Source organism: Trachemys scripta, chromosome 2, assembly GCF_013100865.1.
Source record: "Trachemys scripta elegans isolate TJP31775 chromosome 2, CAS_Tse_1.0, whole genome shotgun sequence".
NCBI classification, from domain to species: domain Eukaryota; kingdom Metazoa; phylum Chordata; order Testudines; family Emydidae; genus Trachemys; species Trachemys scripta.
Genome location: NC_048299.1, coordinates 27,333,024 through 27,354,095, shown reverse-complemented (window position 1 = coordinate 27,354,095; position 21,072 = coordinate 27,333,024). Strand labels below are relative to the sequence as shown.

Sequence of the window (21,072 nt, the reverse complement as noted above, 5' to 3'; positions counted from 1 at the left end):
TAGCATTTATATAATCCTTTTCATCTTCAAGGCATTTTGCAAACACTGACTAACTTTTCTGCGTTAAAAAGAATTGAACTTTTATATTAAAAACACAAGATGTTTCTAAGCCAATTTGGTTGTAAAGATGGGCTTGAAAATGTCAACTGATGCACTGCTGTATTTCTGAGGCGGCAGACAATCTGAAACCATGGCATGGGGAAAGGTGTGAACTCTTTCAATGTACATCTGTGGGGCATTAACTTCCAAGGCTAATGATGACCTCTTAAATGACAACATTATTAGCCACAGAACTTCATATAACTGTACCAAGAACTTTCCACTAACAAGCTGATCCATTGACACTAGACTACCTATCATCTCTTGATTTTATGGTAATTTGAGATGATATTTCACAGAAATAAAGGCCCTTAACCCAGTTACCATGCCACCACAGCATGTGGTTAATAAGTGGATAACCACCGGCGAACCCTAGGCTTGCACAACTCTTGCTAGAGGCCTACTCTGGCACACTCACGACTTCCTGCAAGTCATTGGGCACATGGTTATTTTGTTGTGTAGAAGTGCACCTCTCACTATACCACTGTAACTGGTACATCTAGTTCTTCTCCTCTCCATAATTAGTATGGATACAAATTCTGTAGGTACCACTGTTTATGACTCCTGGGACTCTATTTATTCCCTGTACTTAAGTCAGAAATCTTACCTGACTATGTCACCTGGAAGCTGAAAGTAGGTTTATAAATACACTATTGTCCAGATAGCTCTGACCTGATCATCAGCCCCCATCTCTATTATGGAGAAACAGACAATACACTTTGCCCAAAAGGAATGATCAAGATCTTACTTTCTGGAGTGAGGAGACCATTCCAGCCAAATGAAGCCAAAGGGAGTATCAGCAAGTCTCTGATCACATTGGTGAGAATGAGATCCAGCAGACTAGGTGACCCCTGTGGTCTCTTCTAAACCTATGGGTCTATGATTCTATGATCGTTTGGCAGTGCCAAAGAAAAAATGCATGAAGGTGTAGTACAATTAAGTGAAGGATTTGAATAACATCTCCAGCAACCACAGACAATCTGTTCTCTTTTCAAGAGACTGGACTGAGTGCTTCCCATGTCAGGAAATTGAATTTGTGGACAGTGGAAAACTCAAATCTGAGATACCAGCAGATGAGAGTCAAGGTCGATAAGCTTGTTGGGCCATTGGAGGAGGAAAAGCCTAACTCAAGTATTGGCTAGGAGTAAACTTTTCAAGAGTACCTAAAGCAGCCTAAATCCCATTTGTGGGACTTTTTAAATTAGTGATTTAGTCATTTTGGAAGCTCTACCCTATGTCTTTATTAATAGGCCGCGTGGGAGTACAGTTTGTGGCAAGCACACAGCAGGCTGGGAGGGAGACTGTAATGAACCACAGCACCCAGGGCATAAGCACTAGATCTGTTGTTGCGAAGGCACAACTGTCCTCCCGTAAAAGCAGAAATGGGATTGGCTGCTGCTTCAGATCTGCAACATGCCTCACCAATTTAATTTGTTGCTCCTGCTGCTGCCAAGATTCAACCATTGCCCAAGTGATAATCAGTATCCTAGCCTCTTCCACCAAGGCTCAGTGAATTACAAAAATCTGCATTGAACAGTCTCAATTCCAAGTCAGTGATGGCTGAAGCAGTGTTTATTAAGGACAGAAGTAACATTATGTAAGGACAGAAGCTAAAGGACAAGCCCCTCGAAACTGCCAGTTCACTGGACCAGCTTCCCCATAATAGTTAATTTCCCTTTGCTTCGGCCACCTGATTGGCCTGCTTCTGTGTAACGAATTCGAAACAGGAAAAAACAATGGCCGTGACAGAAAGTCTGTCAACATATGTGTGCCATTCAAATGGGATGCCAGCACTCAGGCCAATTTTTGCCAGAGTGTCACCCTCCAGTAAAGGGGTCATTTGGTGGGTTGGTCTGTAGCCGTTTCTTGCCAGAGATCCCCCTTTGCTGGTGGAAAATGCCTTATGGGCTTGGCATACCAGCAAGTAAGCCAGCTCATGAAGTCCATACTGCTTTCAGGGTGATGGAAACCTTTTTTCTAGTTTTCAGCAATCTAGTCAGTGTATGAAATTACCCTCTTCTGTATCCTTCTTTGATCTTTATCTGAGTCTCATAACCACCCTTCTACTTATGATGGGTCCCACCCATCCATCCAAAGATCTCAGACCTGCTTCCAATGGTACCTTGAGGACACAGGTGAGAATTATTACCAGTTGTGATCAATGGCTGAAAACTAGAATCTCAGTTACATTCCCATATGACATTTGACAATTTTGCACAGTCTGCAGAACTTGCAGAATTTTTTAGGATTTTATTCATTTTTTAAGCCAACATTCATCTCTGTAGAATCTACAGAAGGAACATTTTAATCAAAATCAGTTTATTATGAACAGCACTGATGGACAGACATACATTAGTATAATAAATACAAGCAAAAAGAAAGGTCAAGCAGGAAAACCCCGTAGAAGCGGGAGCATGGAGCGCTCATTCCTTTTCACCCTCCATTTGCTTCAAGCTCACCTGCACAGCACAGCCAGGAATAGCCACCACAGAGTTCAGAGGCCAGCTTTACCATCCCATGGCGTGCTCTTCTTTGCATTCACAGATGTTCTGAAGCAAACACCAAGTAGTCATGACTGTATATGTGTCATTTCTCTTCAGCGTTGGCCCTCCAGACTCCCAAAATACATGAAGCACCACTCTGACACAACTGAGCCAACATGTCCTCATCCTTATAATCTGGGCATGGAGTCAAAAGCCAAGTGCAGTTGGCACAGAAACCCAGCTGGTAACCCTGCTGAGGGGAAGGGATAGTAATGATGCAGTCTGTCTCTTAGGAATTCTTTTATGTTCTGGCATCTTGAAACTTGCCACACCAAATGATATCTACCTCCCTGGAAGTGGCTCCTGTGATCCACCCACCACAGAGTAGCAAAACTTTCAATGCTTTGGCCTGATTGAAGGCGCAAAGAAGTGGAAAATGAGATCCATCTGAAAAGGACTTGGGCAGCTCCAGCCGTGTTGTTCAACCCCTGCCCTGCTTACATCAGGAGCTCCATTTTTATCAGTCAGACAAGTCAGTAGCACTTGCTTTGTTGGACCATTTCTTCAACTGTGATCTTCCCCAAGAGATAGAGCTCTGCCAGGGAACAGCATTTGGTGTTTGTGGCCAGTCTCCAGAGGGCCATGACAACTCTATCAGGCAGAGGGACAGCAGCTCGCATACTCACACATTTCTGTTGTTAGGCCATTTGCCAGCCAGACACACAGAATGTCAGAAATGTGCTTGGTCATTCACAGCAGTCTCATCTGGTAACTGCTGGTTCAGGCACTTAGACCATCATCCTGCCAACAGGCTGAGCTCAGCCTAGCCCACAGCCTCCTTCTCAATCTTCAGTTTGGTAACGTAAGTGGACAACAAATTCTGCATGCACCTCTGCCTCCTTTTCAGACACCTACTCAGAGCACCCTGGGTGCTGTTATCTCTTCTATGCTATTGTGCTTCCACAGCATTGGGTGACAAGCAGCATAATCCTGACGCTGGAAGATGAAGCAATCTGCAGTGACAAAAAAGTCTCCATGATGGAAAAAGCCAGCATGACCTGTGAGGCGGGGGATTACAGGTTTTACATAAGAAATCCCATAAATCCTAAGGAGAAAAAACAAAAATATCCACAGTTTTGGTGTGTGCAATTGTTGCTGGGGCTCCAGGGGATAGCAAAATTTCCCAGAATGGTTCCCTAAGTTGCTTCCCTGGTTGGGCACTTTTAGTTGTGAGGGCAGAAAAGCTGCGGCATTGTCAACCTGAACCATGTCACTTGTAACCTGTTAAAATGATTGCGCCCTTAACATATTACAAAACGAAGATTCCAGCTGCACTGTGGATGGAGCCTATGCTGCATGTTGTGAATATGCTATCAGGTATCCTTTTGATTATTCAGATAATTGCTACTGTCCTTAAGAATTAGAGTAAACACACTGTTTAAGTGTTGCTAGCTACAAAGTGTTAGACTCCTGTAGTGCAGCCTAGAGGATTTCATGGGTTTTCAGTGCTGTTCAGTTCAACAGCAATAAACACAGTTTAGTTTAATAAGTTAATAAACATAGTGGAATGACTCTTCTTGTTTTTTTAAATGGGCATTTCGTATTAAAATGTGACTGTATGGCCACGTTGGATTAAAAAATAAAAGCAAATTCATTGTCCCTGCAATAATTCATCAGATTTGGGGAGAAACATTTCCCCCTAAAATTCCTTGCAGATTTCTATTTCTCTTTAGAATGCATTCTTGATTTGAACCTAAGTTTCCTACAGAGATGGGTGAGTGCACTAAGTCATTGTACTGCCTAGACTCACAGTAGACCTTTAATATACGATCTAGTATTCTGTGCACCATGAAAGGTACTTATAGAAAATAAAAGGTATTCTATTAAAAAACTGACTGTTTTTAGCAATTGTCATTCCACCAATGGCCCAATTTAATCATCAACTGAAGTTAATGGCAATAGTTTCATAGACTTCAGTGGGAGAAGGAATGAGCCCAAAGAATTAGCCAAAGCTCAGTCGTCTTATGCTCCAATTCTGTGTTCTCTTTTGCAAAAACTATGGCCACTGAATTACTTTATACACTGCACCCATCTTATAACATTAGACCCATGAGCATTATGTAAAAATAAAACAACAATACTAAAAAAATGCTTTCCACTAAACCTACAGTGAAAAGAACAAACATCACTCACATCTGTATTCCTTCTCAAAGATCACCAAGGAGAAATTAATATTTTGATTTTTTTCTTATACTCACTAATGAATTTTATGCAAAATGTCCAGGATGTCAGAAAAGGTTTGCCATGGCTCACACTTTTATGGAAAACAATGGAACAATGAATATCTATTGTATATATGGATGTAGAGGGGATGATCACTGCTGAGAAGCGTTAGGCAGCATTGGGATAAACCAAATCAAAAGCAGACTTTACAACTGAATGTGGTATGGTTCTATTTTAAAGATGTATGTGAACACTTAGTAGGTTATGTAACAAACCCAAGCAGAAATTCTCTCTATATTACAGTATATAGTATTACTTTTTTTCTTTATGTAGGATGAAACAGTTTTATGAAAATATTTGGCTGGTGGGGGTGGGAGTTGGTGTTTTCCAATAAAAATATTATGGTCTCTCTGGGAAATTTGGAAGGACACCAGGAGAGTGTCCTGCTGTTCAACCCTTACTCCATCTGATACTTTAATAGTTCCAGATGGCCTTTACTGGAAGATAACGCTCCCTTTATTCTTTTATTATGACCTTTCAGGTCACAAATTATCTGTAGGATGCTGTTGCCATCCTTTCTTCTCAAAAGTAAGGTAGATGCTTAACATTAAATGTCAACTCTTATTAGTCCAAATTTCCAATGATGCAAAGAGAGTCAGTTATTCCAATCACCATCACCATTGGGGAGGGTGGGGAGGGGGGGGGAAATGTGTTTAGTTTTTGCTATGCTGATATTTTTCCTCTATTTTATAGAAAAGTAATATTTTGTTAAATGCACTTTTTCCATCAGATAGCTCTTGTTAACACATGCGGCCAACTAAAAACAGACCATATGGTATATGACGATCATTCAGAATATGTAAGAAGCTGTTATAAAGAGAAACTATGAAGTTTTGGTGCATGCCTTTTGATTTTTTTTGTTTTTGTTTTTAGTTTTCAAAGGGTTTATTGTGCAAGTTTCATTGCTAGATAATAATGAACATTCACATAGTTTTTATCATTTGTCCTTTTCCATAATCATAAATAAAGTGCATTGACCATGCATAGGAAAACATATTAAATAATCTAATATACTAAATAAAGTAATAAGGTTAATTTCTTTCCTGCTGTCACTAAATTCATGTTAGCAGTCTCTCTTCAGCTTGACATCAATTAATGATTTTAATTCCAGACTCTTGTCACAGTGCTCACCACCCCTTTGTCTAATTAAAATGGATGATGCATGATGAAGGGAAAACACAAGACTCTGTTCTTGTTGTAACATTTCTATTCATTAATATACTTTTACAACAAAAGGCTTGTAGCTTTAATGGCATTAGAGAAAGATGAAGAGAAGTTTATTATATGTAGGAGGTATAGGCTCTCATACCCTCAGGAAATATACAATACAGGAACTGCCTTTATGGAATGACCAAATCCTCTGGGACAAAATATCAATGGGCTATTTTAATTACTGATATGCATATGAAGTGTTGAATTCAAAATCCGGGAAACAAAGAGAGACACTAAATATACAGTCTTGTTTATGTTCAATATTTAAAAAAAATCTGAATTCATATAAAATATTTCCATAGGGATACTGAGTATTCTAACAAAAGAAATTAAAAATCTGCTCCAGAATGACTCTCTTAAAATATATGGCATAACACTCTTCCTGTATCTCTATAAGACAAAAGTTCACTAGTTATTCTTCCATTACTTGTAGTTTTCTATCCAAGTAGATAAAGCAGTGACAATGGTTGTCGCAGGAGGTTGTTCAATCTGTTGTAGTTAAGAGCTCCGTCAGCATTTCCAGTCTAAATTTAGTTTTTCACATGTTTATAATATGTCATTAAAATTTACTCTGGGATGAAGCTCAACATAACATCATAAGCAGCCATTTATAACATCAATTTTCAGTTACTGTCAGGTAGACCTGGTGCACTACGGTACATAGAATTTCTGAAAAGAACATTCCCTTTCTCTGAATCCTTGTTTTTATGTAAGTATATTGAGTACTAACGATGTCTTCATTTTGGAAAGTTGGGCAAGTACCCAATAAACTTACAAAGTAAGACTGGGATTTCATAGATTCAAAGATGTAAAGGGTCTAGTTCAACCTCCTGCATAGCACAGGATTTGTTACCACATCACTTACAGCAGCAATACAGAAAATCTTAAGAGCTGGCAGAGGATACTCTCCCTACCCAAATATCTACCCTCCATTTTCTTTGGCTCTGATATTAAAAACATGCACTATCCTCTATTTAGTCAAGACACACAAAAAACAATGTTGGGAGCTCCCCCTTCTGGCTCTACAGCTGCAGTTGACAGACACTATTCCCAGAGCAGTACTGATGCCATTGGTGGTGACATTTGCACAGACAAGTATATAAACAACAGAAGAATTATGTAAATTTAATCTCCTTTACAAACTAAAGGACGAAAATGTCAATGCTTCCAAAAACAAAAAAAGATAAAATTATATTATACTTATATATAGAGTGAGAGCAAGCACACATCACTCCTAATCCACACAAGTACAAAAATAATTACAGTAAAATTGAATAATATCTTTAGAACGCAGAAGAAGACAAGACCCAGCCAGCATGGTCCCCAACCTCAATCAAGCACTTATTCCCATTACTTTATCTGCCAAAGACTCTGCCCTAACATCTCATAATAAGTATCCAACACTCTTTTACAGCCCTTTCTCCCTTTCCAAGTGAGTTTCTCATCACTCCCACCACAAACACTTACTTCATATACTTCTCTTCCTAGTTCAGAACATTCTTCCTCCTCCCAATGCCTGCCCCCATCCCAAACGCTCAGAATGTATCATCTTCCCAAACAGTAGTGTTCAAAGGGTTACAGAGTTATAATTGTTTGTGCAATTATATAACTTTACAACTTCTGTTTTAAAATTGAATTTGGCAAGTGAATTGTTTGTAAAGATTGTCTAGACAGTTTGGGGTTTATGAATGGGGAAGGAATAAAATATTAAAATTTTCTAATGGTTAAAAATATAGTAACCTAGAGATATTTAGCAACTAAACTTAATATCAAAGAGCAATAGCCAGAATGATAAAATGTTCCATTCGATCAATGATCTTTCAAGATGAGATAGATGATGGACCCAAGGCTGGATTAAGACACAGGAACTATAGGCCCATGCTTAGAGGGCCATTCATATTCTGAATCATAAGATTACATCAGAATTTCAGCTTTTATTAAAAACAAGTATCTAGCTGTGAAGAACATGGAAAATAACTCTACATCATATAACTATTACAGATACCTCAGTCTATATTTCTCTCATGTCTGATATATGGGTAAAAAGAGTTAATTTAGTCCTAAGGGTGGAGGGAGCTACTCCTCTGCAAGAAGGCAAGCTATGGGTGTCTTTAACCAAACAATACAGACATCAAGAAGAAGAGGTTACCTACCTTGTACAGGAATGAGTTTTTCGAGACGTGTCCCCCTGTGGCTGCTCCACATCAGGATAAATGTGCATGACCATGTGCTCTTAATTGGAGATGTTTTTTTGGCTGTGTCTGTGGGTTCACACCTGTGCCCCAGTCACCCTCATGCCCCAACAGGAGTGTACATAGGGAGGGGTGAACCTGCTGCCACTCCAGTTCCTTCTTTACCAAAGAAGTCCAAAGAGAGAGACTCCAAGGCAGAGTGGAAAGAGGGTGGGTAGTGGGACACACATAGGTACATGCATCTCAAAGAACTCCAGTTACTGTACAAGATAAATAATCTCTCCTCTTTCGAGTAGCATCCCTATGGGTGCTCCACCTAAGGAGACTCCTAAGCAGTCTCCCCATCATGGAGAAGGTTGCTGAGGAGGAGGATTCAGTACAGATCATGGAACAGCTTCACTGACAGCTGTGTCAGCTCCGAGAACAGTCACAAGAGTGTAGTGCTGGAAAAATGTGGCTAGTGAGGACCAGGTGGCTGCTCTGAGATGTCTGGAAAAGGTATGTTTTTCGGAAGGGCTAATAAGGTAGATTGATCCCTGGTGGAATGAGCAATGAGTCTCGAAGGAGGGCCAACCCCTGAGGCTTTGTAACAGTTTAAGATGCAGCGGTAACCAATTTGGATAGTGTTTGGGTGGAAATCAACTCTCTTTTCATACATTCTGCAATTGAGATGAAAAGTCTGGGTGAAATCCTGATGGGCCAGGTCACATCTAGGTAAAAAGCTGGGAGCTCTTCTTATGTCCAGTGTATGAAAACCCATTTCTTCTATGGAAGAGTGAGGCATGGGATTGAACACAAGCAGGCAAATCTCTTAGTTGATGTGAAATTCTGAAGAAATCATGGGAAAGAAGAAATAGTGAAAATGAAGGATCACCTTGCCACAGTGAAACACTCTATATACTGGGTGCAGCCATCAAGGCTCCAAACTCTCCTCTCCTCCTAGCCGAGGTGATAGCTATGAAGCATGTCGTGTCAAGGGACAAATGAAGGAGGGAACAGTTCGTCATAGGTTCCATGATCATGGAGGTTTCCTCTGTGCTCCAAGGACTAAGTTGAGGCCCCAAGGTGGAAAGAGGTTGAACAGGTTTATAAACCTTGTTGTGGTTGGATGGGTGAAAACTGAAAACCCCTCAATAGGGGCTGCATGTGAAAGGCTGTGACAGCGGCTAGGTGAACTTTAATGGAACTCAACGATAATCTTGAGGTTTTTAAATAGAACAGGTAACCAAGAACGTGTGTAAGGCAAGACTCAAGAGGAGGCATAGATTGGCATAGATTCTGCAATTAAGTTTTCCTTGTTGAAAGTCTGCTATGAAGCAGAACTGTTAATACACCTGGGGAGCAGTCTTGTTCTATACCAGAGAGCTATCTAGTAGCCAGGCCTTGAGGTGAAGTGCCGGAAGATTCGGGTGAGTGAGGGATCTTGACTCTTGGCTGAGAAGATTCACTGACAGGGAAAGATGGAGAGGCGGTAGCAGAGACATGTGAACCAGCTTTGTACACCTGTCTGAGTCAATACTGTGCTATGATGATGGCTAGTAATCTTTCTTGTTTCAAATTGTTCAGGAACATAAGCAGTAGGGGAGTGGGGGGACAAGCATAAAGCAGTACATAAGGCTAAGGAATAACTAGGACATCCCCCATTGAGTTGCAGCCATTCTCTCCCCTCAAGCAGAGTCGTTTACACTTCTTATTGGATGGAGTTGTGAAGAAATCTATTTGTGGATTGCTCCAGGTAAGACATATCTTTCGGAAAACCTCGTTGCTCACAGCTCCTACTCATGCTTGATGCTGAAAGGTCTGCTGAGAGAATCCGCCACTCTGTTCTGTAGTCCTGGTAGATATTGAAATCTGTATGCATTGCATATTTACCAGTTTTATGGCTTCTGCACATAATGAGTGGGATCTTTCTCTGTCTTGACAGTTGGTATAATACACTGCTGCTCTGTTGTTCAGCATTATTCTGGTCGGGTGGCCCCTGATGTGGAGAGGAAGTGCTAGCAAGTATGATGAACTGCTCTGAGCTCTAATATGCTGATATTGAGGATAGCCTCCAAAGGAGTCCATGTTCTCTGAGCTATGAGGTTTTGGGAGTGTGTGCCCCAACCTAGGAGATAAGTGTTTATGGTGAGGAGAGGGGCTGCAGGAATTGAACTCCCACATTTAGTGTGTCTTTCCACCAAATTGGAAGACGAGGCCCCTCCAAGGTATGGACACCCATTTGCAGAGAATGTACTTGAGTGAATGGACAATTCTCAGCCAGGCTTGAAGACACTGAGAGATTAGTCTTGCTAAATGTGCAGAATACCACATGGCCCAGAAGTTGTAGGCAAGCCTGTGCTGTGGTTTGCAATCTTTGTTTTATCTTTGAAACAAGGTTGGACATTGTGGCAAATCTGTCTTTTGGCAAGTAGGGTCTAGCGGTGATGGAGATGAAGTGGCCCCAATGAAGTCTATGCACTGAATGGGTGAGTGCATAGATTTTTGTGTGTGTTGAGGTAAAGCCCTACCAAGTGGACCAGAGATTGGGTTTTGTGGTTGCTGTCTATATCTTTAGAAGCAAGTGACCTTTTAGGATCTAATAACCCAGGTAGGGAAAGAATTATTCACATCTAGAGAAGGTGGGATGCAGTGACTGATAGGACATTGGTAAAGACACTTGAGATGATGGAAAGGCCAAAGGGTAGGATGAGATACTGATAGCGGTCCCTGCCTACCACAAAACGTAGAAATGGTCAGTGTGAGGGATGCATGGCACTATGGAAATAGGCATTCTGAAGGTCAAGGTAAACAAACTAATCTTCTGGATCCAGAGAGGAAATTAACATTGCTAGGCTTACCATTCTGAGCTGTTGAGCATGGATGCACAGTTCAAAGTTCTGAGGTCCAGAATTGGTCTCCTTCTTCCATTTCTCTTTGGAACCAGGAAGTATTGAGAATAGAACACTTTCCTAGCTAAAGTCCAGTGGAACAGATCGCCAACCTGCCACCCATTCTCTAGTGTTAGCAGGGATTGTACTAGCTACCTGAGAAAGTCCTCGTGAGAAGGGTCCCTGAAAAGGGACAGGGAGTGGGTTGGGGGTGGGGGAGTAGAGAGCTGAACTGGATGGAATAACCTGTAGAAATTATTCCAAGATCCACATGTCAAAGGTGATAAGCTCCAAGGAAAACAGAAAATGGGAAAGACAATCCCCATAATGGTAGTGAAGTGCAGGATCTAGAGTGGGAGATGGTTTGTGACTCTTGACCAGTGGGTCAAAGTGGACATTTTGAAGATGTCGCTGATTGGGAGAATACCCTTGTTCTTCTTGGGGGGTTCAGTTGGCCTCATGGGCTGGGGTAGACTGAACAAGGCTATGGAGCCATCTGTGACCTGCTGTATTATTTCTTTGTCACAAGTGTGTAATTGGCCAGAGATCATAGCATCACCCATGAGTTCTTGAGAGAGCAAAGGGACCCATCTGTGGTGTTGCTAAATAATTCAGTCCCCCCAAAGAGAAGGTCCTTAACAGTATTGTGTACCTCCCAGGGAAGGCCAGAGTACTGCAGCCAGGAAGGTTGGTGCATACAGCACATAAAAAATGGTTACTCATCTTTTTGTAACCATTGTTCTTCGAGATGTGTTGCTCGTGTCCATTCCATTGTAGGTGTGCACACACCCATGTGCGTGGCAAGTGACTTTTGCCTTAGCGGTACCTGTAGGGCTGGCTGTGGCACCCTCTGGAGTGCTGTGCTAATGACGCGGTATATCCGGCACAGCTGGCCCTGTGCCCTCTCGGTTCCTTCTGCCCACAACTCCGACAGAGGGACTGGAGGGCAGATAATGGAATGGACATGAGCAACACATCTCTAAGAACAACAGTTACAAAAAGGTGAGTAACTGTTTTTTCTTCGAGTGCTTGCTCATGTCGATTCCATTGTAGGTGATTCACAAGCTGAATCCCAGGAGGTGAGCTCAGAGTTCACAGTCTTGGAACCAAGAGGGCATAGGGCCAGTGGCGCCTGATATATTGCGCCACAAGCACGGTACTTCAGAGGGTGCCACCGTGGCCCATGGGTACCGCTAAGCCAAAAGTCTCTGACAGCCGCGCATCTGGGCGCGCGCACACCGACAATGGAAATTGACATGAGCAAGCACTTGAAGAAGAACTACTGCCATAGCCATGAGGCATTTGGCTGTGTTGAATGCATCAAGAGAGGCTTGGAGAGATGCTTTGGCAACTGTCTAACCTTACGTAATGAGGGCCTGAAATTGTTCTCTGTGATCCTAAGGCAGGTATACAATAAAAGATACAAATTTGGAATAATACTTGAAGTCGTACTTTGCTATCAGGATTTGTAATTGGCTTTTCTGAGCTGTAGAGAGGCCAAGCAGTAGCTCTTACAAACCAGACATTTTAGCTTTATTTGATGGGGTTGAACAGAACCAATGTTGTCTGTTCGATTAGTTAACTGCCTCAACTACCAGCATGTTACTTATAGGGTGAAGGAAAAAATACTCCAAGGCTATGGGCCGGATATAGTACTTCTTGTCAACCCGCTTGCATGCAAGTGGTACAGTGGCTGGGATTTGCCACTCCATGGAGGCTGGGGATAGGTAGTGCAATCTTGCCCTGAGGAGATGTATGATGCATGTTCAACAGGGAACACTGGAATCTGTAATGTATCTACCACACATTTCATAAGGTCTTGGAAGGCCTTGAAATCATCAGGGTAAGATGATGGAAAAGGCATGATTGCCTCATCTGGTGAGGAAAAGGGGACTTGTGTGAATGTGGTGTTTCTTCCTCCTCAGCTGGTTCATGTTCCGCTTGGGATGTTCCTGTTGAGCAAGACTAAAGGGTGTTGGTTGTTGCTCCTGATATGTCCTCTTATGTAGAAATGGTCACCATAGGAGGCCCAGGGGTTCCAGTATGCCCACTGAAGCATAAGAGTAGGGGTGAGGCCCCATGGATGTCCCTGCCAGGGTCTCTGATGTGTTTTCTGCTAGGAGTTTCCTCCTTAGAGTGAACCTCAAGAGAGGGAGGCTTGAAGGGAGAGAAGCCACGTATAGATATCTCCAAGTCCTATGTGGGGTCTATCAGAGGTGCGCAAGTGGTGCAGTGGACAAGCCACAATTGACAATGGTATGGATGGAGGGTAAGTAGGCTCCAAGAAATGAGTCAGTACCAGTGGGGAATCCTCCTAATATCTGTCAACAATGGTGATTCAAGCTCTTCCATGAGTTGAAGATTTTCATGAGAGAGCAGCCTAGATTGTACTGGAGACTCTGGTATGGACCCTCAGGAGTCAATATATATCACAGTACTGGGGATTGTACCAAGGTTAGGTCAGTATATGACAGTAGCTTTTGCTGGGTTCTAGAGCTTCTGTCTGCAGGGGTGAATTTTCCGTTCTCTTGTCCCGTTCTAAGGAGTGGAGTCTTTTCTTCTTTGGTGGTACCCTAGGGCCCCTGGAAAGTTTGCTACCAAAGAACTGGAGGCAGGTGGCTGCTCCAATGTAGAGGGGTGACTCAGACCCTGCAGGTCTCAGAGAACAGGAGTTTAAGTCTGACCTCTCTCTGAATTTCTTGTATTATTAGTTCCTGAATTTGAGTAGATCTTGCATATGGAGGGAATGTGTTTTTTCCCCAAGGCAACTGAAGCAGCTTGAATGCCCGTTGCTGCAGGGAAAAGACTTGTAGCAGGTGTGACAGGGTTTGAAGCCTGGGGTCTTGGGCATAAACCGTACTCAAGGCTGCAGCTTGAGGCCCAGAACAGAAAAAGGAAAAGAAAAAAAAAAAAATGGGAAGGAGAATCCTCCCCATTTCCAAAAGGCACAAACTGCTAAATAAGGGAAAAATAAAAAAAAAGAAAAGAAATACCTGTAAAATTAAGAAAACAAACAAACAAAAAAAAGCAAGTGGTTCAACAAGTCACATGGCTTAGCTAATGGACATTGCAATGCACTGTCTCAAGCTGAAGGCAGTTAAGAAGGAACTAGAGTGGCGGTAGGTTCACCTCCCCACATGCCCTCGTATTGTGGCATGAGGATGTCTAGGGTGCAGATGCAGACCCGCAGACACACACACATCCTGATGTGGCACACCCAGAGGGACACTACTTGAAGAAGAACTGTCTAAATCCAAGCAGTGCACAACCTAGCTAAAGACTTTGGACTTGCTGGAGAATAGAAAAACCCTGGGGAAGGACAGGAAAAAGCAAAGGTGTTAGAATAAGCGTTAAAAGGAAGTCTCCCTCCAGCAAGGGGAACAGACCAGAACCAGAAGACAAGACTGGGTATGAGAAGAGGAGGGTGCAGAAGAAGTCTGGACTCCCTGGAAGACACTAAGACCCAAAAGACACTCAGAAGTTATTTTTCCATAGATTTGTGTATCTCAAGTACTTAATCTATGAGCTAACGTGCATGTATAATTTAGAAGTGCCTTTGCAAAGCCTAGGTGTTACTTGCTGTAATTGTCATGAAGTCCACAAAAGCGTGACAAAGTAATCCACAGTACACATGTGAGTGCAACTCTGGGGAGGAAGTAGGAAGGCTCTGAAGAGACTTGGCGGAGCAGATCCAACTTACCCATGGGCACCAGACTTGGAATCTGTACCCAGGAGTGTGCCTGAAAGGCCAGATAGAGAGACTTTAAAAGCCTGTGGGAGCCAAAGGTTTGGGTACAATAGTCAGATGAGCATCCACAAAGGGGAGCGCAGCCAGGGCAGCAACGCTAGCTCTTTTAGTTGCCCAGAAAAGTTTGAAAACGTGACCCGAGTGTAACCAATACAGCAATGTCTGCCTGAGTCTGTAGACAACCTGAAACCCCTGAGGTGTCAACTACCCCATACGTCTCTAAGGGACGTTAAATGCAAGATCAACTACTCTGAAGGGACGGCACCAACACCCACCAGCAGGGGATTCTATGCAGGGCAGCAGCAGAAGAATCTAGCAGATGCACCTCACCAAGCAGATACACTTGAGGGCCACCCTTCCTCTTGAGGAAGGAGAGGAAAGCTCCTGCTACTCCTTAGGAAAAAGGGGGCCCATGCTACTGCCCCTACCTCCTCTCTGGGAGGAGAGGGAACCCACTGACACCACCACTCCAAGTATTGCACATGGAGGGACAGGATTAGAGCATGGATGTCAGGCACAAAGCGTGCTCCATGATGTGGTGTGCCCAGAGCCCAAGATTGCCTTCATCTGGCCCTGAATGGATCCAATTCTGTTCCAGCGATGTAAATCCAAGGTAACTCCTTTGTGCTCAGGCTTCAACAACAATGCCACCTGGGGCTGTAAGCTTGTCAGAGCTCATAACCTAAGCAGTTTGGGTTGGATGGTCAGTGCTTGGAGATATTCAAAGATAACTCACTAGCCTCCCTTCTCGGAGTAAACCAGTGCCCCCAGTATGGAGATACACAGTAGTGTGTTGTCGGGTGAAACGTCAACCTGAGATCCTGACAATTTACCATCAATAAGTATCCTCTGACAATTTTTATAAGAATGGTGGGTGTTTATTCCAGGTTCCTGACACAGTTCTAATGGAGATATTTGCTAAACATATCTGGTCTATGCCCCTATATTTTCAACTGGACAATTTACATTCTGTGCTAAACTGCTTTGTTACTGTTGCTGGAACACATGCACCAGAGCTGGCTAAAATGACACTCTTTTTAAAAGGAATTATTGTTAGTATTAGTATTGTATTCATAAAAGTTTTTATCCATTTCAATCAGTGATAAATTGAAGTACATTAATTTGCTTATTTGTCTTCTAATCAATATGAACAAAATACTTTCAAGAGTTTAAGCAAAATACTATTGTAAGCACATTACTATTAAAATTGCAAAGTCAGAGTATAATCATTTCATAAAATTGTGGGCATGATTGATTTTTTAATGGACCATTCACTTGTTCTCTGACCCCTAAGGATTTTTTGTTCCAAGCCTCTTACACATAGTAAATTCATTAAATTCAGCCTAGTTCCCAAAAGTATTGCATCATTAAAGGTATAGAGCTTCAAACACCAAACAAAACAGAATAAGTGAACTGTGCCACTAAAACATAATGAAAGTGAAAAAAGGAGCCATTATAAACCAGCATCATTTTACTGTCTCCCCCAGTAATTATTTCTAGACTTTTGGTTAATTTGCATGGGCAATAATTTATTATGTATCTAATATAGTTGCATTACAAAATAGAAAGGAAGAACTGCAATCTGACTGTGACAATTCGAAACCACCAAGGACTTAGTCACAATCTGGAATCTACTTTTGGAAACTTAAGGAAGCACCCAGAACATTTTTGTTGCTATGTTATCATGATTTAATAGTACAGGCCCCCGCAACAAAAAAATTACATAATAATTGTACACATGCCACAACAAGAATGAAACCAACAATTGGGATGGGGGGATCTGAGGGGAGAGGACAGATCTGGGTCACAATAATAAGATAATGCTGTTCTGGCATGTGCACATATTGATGATTTGAGTGGATATATAAATTCTTTTGTGACACAGCAGGAGTGAGGTATTAAGGAGAGATTTCAAGGAGGCGAGAGTAGTTTGATGAATGGGGATTGGGAGGTTGTTCCATACATAGGAGGCTATATAATTATACAGTAGTACTCAGAGTCACTATTACAATCTGTCTTACAACATGCACGTTCTATATTCTCACCAATATTATTGAGAGAGTGAGCATAACAAAAAAATTCCCTACCATGAAAAATAATTTTGTGCATCATGCAGAGATTCCAACATTCAGCTTTGATGATGATATTAACACACACACACACACACACACACACACACAGTTACATATTTCCTCCAACTTCAAAACTTTCCAGTATGGTTTTATTTGAGAGAGCAATTACTTCAAAAGAATGTCTCAACAAAACAGGAAAACATTTAGTGCTCCTATTTTTGGTTTTATCAATAAAAAGGAAAATTAAGCCATAAGTAAAGATCAAAAGCCATGGTTCGGCCTCTATACTAGCAGAAGGGAAACTCAGAGATTTACAATTAAAATCTATTAGATTAATCCCACATATCTTTTTGGGAGCCAAACATCAAATATAGAGTTCACAGATTCATATATATTAAGGACAGAAGGGATCATCATGATCAACTAGTTCAACCTCCTGCATTACACAAGTCATAAAATTTCATCCAGTGATTTCTGCATCAAGCCCACAACTTCTGCCTGAGCTAGGGCATATCTTTTAGAAAAACATACAGTCTTCCACCCCATCCCTAGGTAAGTTGTTCCAATGGTTAATAACTCTCACTGTTACAAATGTGCACCTTATTGCTAGTCTGAATTTGTCTAACTTAAGCTTCCAGTGCTTATAGCTTGTTATGCCTTTGTTTCCTAGATTAAACAGCCACCTACTCTCAGAAATCTCCCCATGTAGGCGCTTTTAGACTGCGAACAAGTCACTTCCTAATCTTCTCTTGGATTTAGCCCTAAATGAAGTAATAAGAGATAACAGAGCCTGGGCCCAGAATCCCTGGGGTCTGCAAGACACAGGGTGAAATTCAGATTGGAAATATTAGCTTGTTTAAAATAATGAGGAGCATATGACACAAACAATAAACAGGCTTCAAATGTTAAGAGAAGGAGAACAAGGCAAAAATAGAGGTACTCACCACTCAGTTTTACAATTAACAGTTTAATGTACACATTACTCCATGACAACATAAACAGAACTGCAGTGACAAATTTATTTGCAATGATCAAATTTTAAATTCTATTTCAGAACAGCATAAAAACAACTAGTTATAAACTAGGTATGAAAGACTTTAAGGGAAAGATACAAAATGTATTTCAATTTTATATAAATATTTGTTTTCTGAGAAGTCTGTAAAATTGATTATAGAATCAGTCTTGAGAAAAAATCAGTCTTTCACGTGCCCCAATTAACAAATAATTATACAGCTGCTACTGGTCACATAAAAGATACTGAAGGCAGTCAAAAGAAACTGTCACTGTTTATGTCCCAAACAAATCCAGTTTCTCTCTGGTTCTTTCTGTTATATTAACTATATAAACAGATCAGCATTTGGGTAAATTTATCAATGAAAACCAAACTTCAGTTGCATGTAAATTCTTGAGTTTAGAAACACCACACAAAAAAAACCCAAAAAACAAAAACTCTCTCTACTAATGTTTAAGCAAATACTGAAGTCTACCTCTCCTGTTCTTGCTTCATTCGTATTCTCTCCTCTTCTGAAGTAAGGGCTTCCTGAACTTTAATTTTACCAGTTTTCTCAATCTTGTCATCTTTGCGATGTTTGCCAAACCTGTTAATAACAAAACATTCTAACTTGTCAAATGAACACAAATGTATTTCTCTTTCCCTAGGACAATGTTGTGCTTATTATAGGAGCAGCTGCTTAAAAACCTGGAGGGGAGACTGCCAAGATTTCTGAACCTCCATTTTTAATACTTTTCTTTTTATTTTCTTGAGAATTTATAAAGGTGAGGTTTTTTTTCCTCTTTGTTTTTTATTATAGTATCGTATGCTTTTTTTCTGACAACATTTCCAGATCACTATTTTTAAATCCACTATTTTTAAAATTACTCAACACTGCAACTTCCAGAGAATGTAAATCAGAGTTTACATTAGTATAAGCCCTTCTTTTATGAACTGCAGGAGACAATCCAGAATCATCTGTATAATAATTGCTTGATAAGCAATATCAGCTCACTTCACCCTATAGCAGAGGTTGCATTGGCTATAGTGGATAGAATTCTAATTGGTGGTTTTTCACCTTTAAAACCCCAAATGGTTTGAGACCTGGTTACCTGTAGGATTGTCTCCCTCCTTGTGACATGCTGTCGTGATTAAGATCAGTGGAGGTGCTTGAGCTGGACCCTCCTCCTCTACATACAGGAAGAACACTCTGCCGGCAACTTCTTCATGAGGGTCCCTCACCTCTGGAACGCCTTTCCCCCACTTGGTTAGCCAGACCTCAAAACTGTTAAACTTCCAGGCATGCTGCACATCCCACTGTTTTCTCCCAAGCATTTGGGGAGGGGAATGTCTGAGGTTGGAAGTTTATTTATTGTTAGGATCAATGAGTGTGTGCGTGTGTGTGTTAATTGTTACCCATCATAGATGGAATTACATATTTTATACATTTAAATAAAGAAAGAAATAAAATATTCCTCAAGTTTTAGGGAGTAAGAAAACGACAACATTTTGGCATATTTAAAGCACAAGGGATAATATCTACATATCTATTAAGCCCGTTGTGTTTATCACTTCAAAAACATTAAAATTATTTTTTCCATCAAATGCTCTGCTGAAACTGATGAAAGTAGACAGGCACTTATGGCACTATTCACTCAGAAGTTTACATCAAAAGTAAAATGAAAGCACTAACGATGTGCAAAGTGGAGGCAGGTCATTCAAATAGCCATCCAGGCAAAATGTTTACAAACAGAAGAATACAAACTTCTCTTAAACACTTAAAAAAAATTAGTATTCATGGGTCAGAGGAAAACTTTGAAGCTAGCAGGAATTTATAACATTTCCCCCCCCCCACCCTTTCCCTCCTTTCTAAAACAAAGCCACTGTGTGGGCCGAATATATACCATACAGTGACCCTACAGAAAGATTAATCTCAGGCCACATCATCTAAAGATAAAATTATACAAGGCAGCCAAGTTTATGGATCTTAGGGGTAGCTATAAAAAATGAAGAAAATGGGGACTACGCAGGCTTTGGAGTACATGGATGTTCGCTGTTTTTCCCAGGATGCTCATTTCTAAAGTAATCCAGACCAATGAGGCACGAGGCTAAATTGATCATTAATAATTATTTGGAAAGGGAGAGGACATTACAGAGCTGGAGAACATGAAACTCTACAAGGAGGTATAATATTCTGATAGCAATTAAAATCTCTGGTTATACATTGGGACAGTTGCTTTATGTATCACATTTATAATTAAAATTCAATCAGTGATTAGCAGTACCTGGATAAGATAGGAAGAATAGTAAAGGATCAATATGGCTGCCCTAGGAGCTTTTTAATTACCTGAAAATCAAAAAAAAATCCTACGAAAAATGGAAAAATTGACAAATTGCTAAGGATGAATACAAAAGAACAGGACAAAGCATGTAGGGACAAAATCAGAAAGGCTAAGGCACAAAATGAGTTACACTTAGCAAGGGATATAAAAACCAGAAAGAAGAGGTTCTATGAATACAACAGGAACAAGAAACAAAAGCGTTGGTCCACCATTCAGAGGGGAACGGTTAATAATGGATGGCATCAAGAAGAAGGAAGTATTTAATGCTTATTTTACTTAAGTTTTTACTAAAATTGTTAATTATGACCAAATGCTTAACACAATTAATATTAACAAGGGGGAAGGAACACAAGCCAGAAAAGGGAAAGAACAGATTAAAGAATGTTTAGATAAGTTAGATGTAATTAAGTTGGCATGGCCTGATGAAATTCACCCTAGGGTACTTGAGGAACTAGCTGAAGCATTAGTGATTATCTTCTTTAAGAACTCCTGGTGGACAGGGGAGATCCCAGAGGACTGGAAAAGGAAAAACATAGAACCTATCTTTAAAAAGGGTAACAAAGAAGAGCTGGGGGAATTATAGATCAGAGAGCCTATCTTTGATATCTCGAAAGATACAAATTGATTTTTTAACAATTTGTTCCAGTAAGCACCTGAAGGAAAATAGGGTGATAAATTATAACCCACATAAATTTGTGATGCCACACCAATCTAATTTCCTTCTTTGACATGGTACTGGCTTACTGTGGTCTAGATGAAGTTACTTGGGGGGAAGGAGGG

General features: G+C 40.9%; 1 protein-coding gene across 14 annotated transcripts in view; it reads right to left on the bottom strand.

The window, feature by feature from the left end:
• PARD3 (par-3 family cell polarity regulator) overlaps positions 1 to 21,072 on the bottom strand; it is a 658,319-nt gene that overhangs the window by 140,156 nt on the left and 497,091 nt on the right. For 11 of the 14 annotated variants that reach the window (XM_034760102.1, XM_034760092.1, XM_034760093.1 and 8 more), the window contains one exon: positions 18,447 to 18,557. The exons of the other annotated variants lie outside the window; for them this stretch is intronic. In XM_034760102.1, the coding sequence (XP_034615993.1) occupies positions 18,447 to 18,557 (111 nt within the window). The remainder of the gene's footprint in view (positions 1 to 18,446; positions 18,558 to 21,072) is intronic. 14 annotated transcript variants of the gene reach the window in all.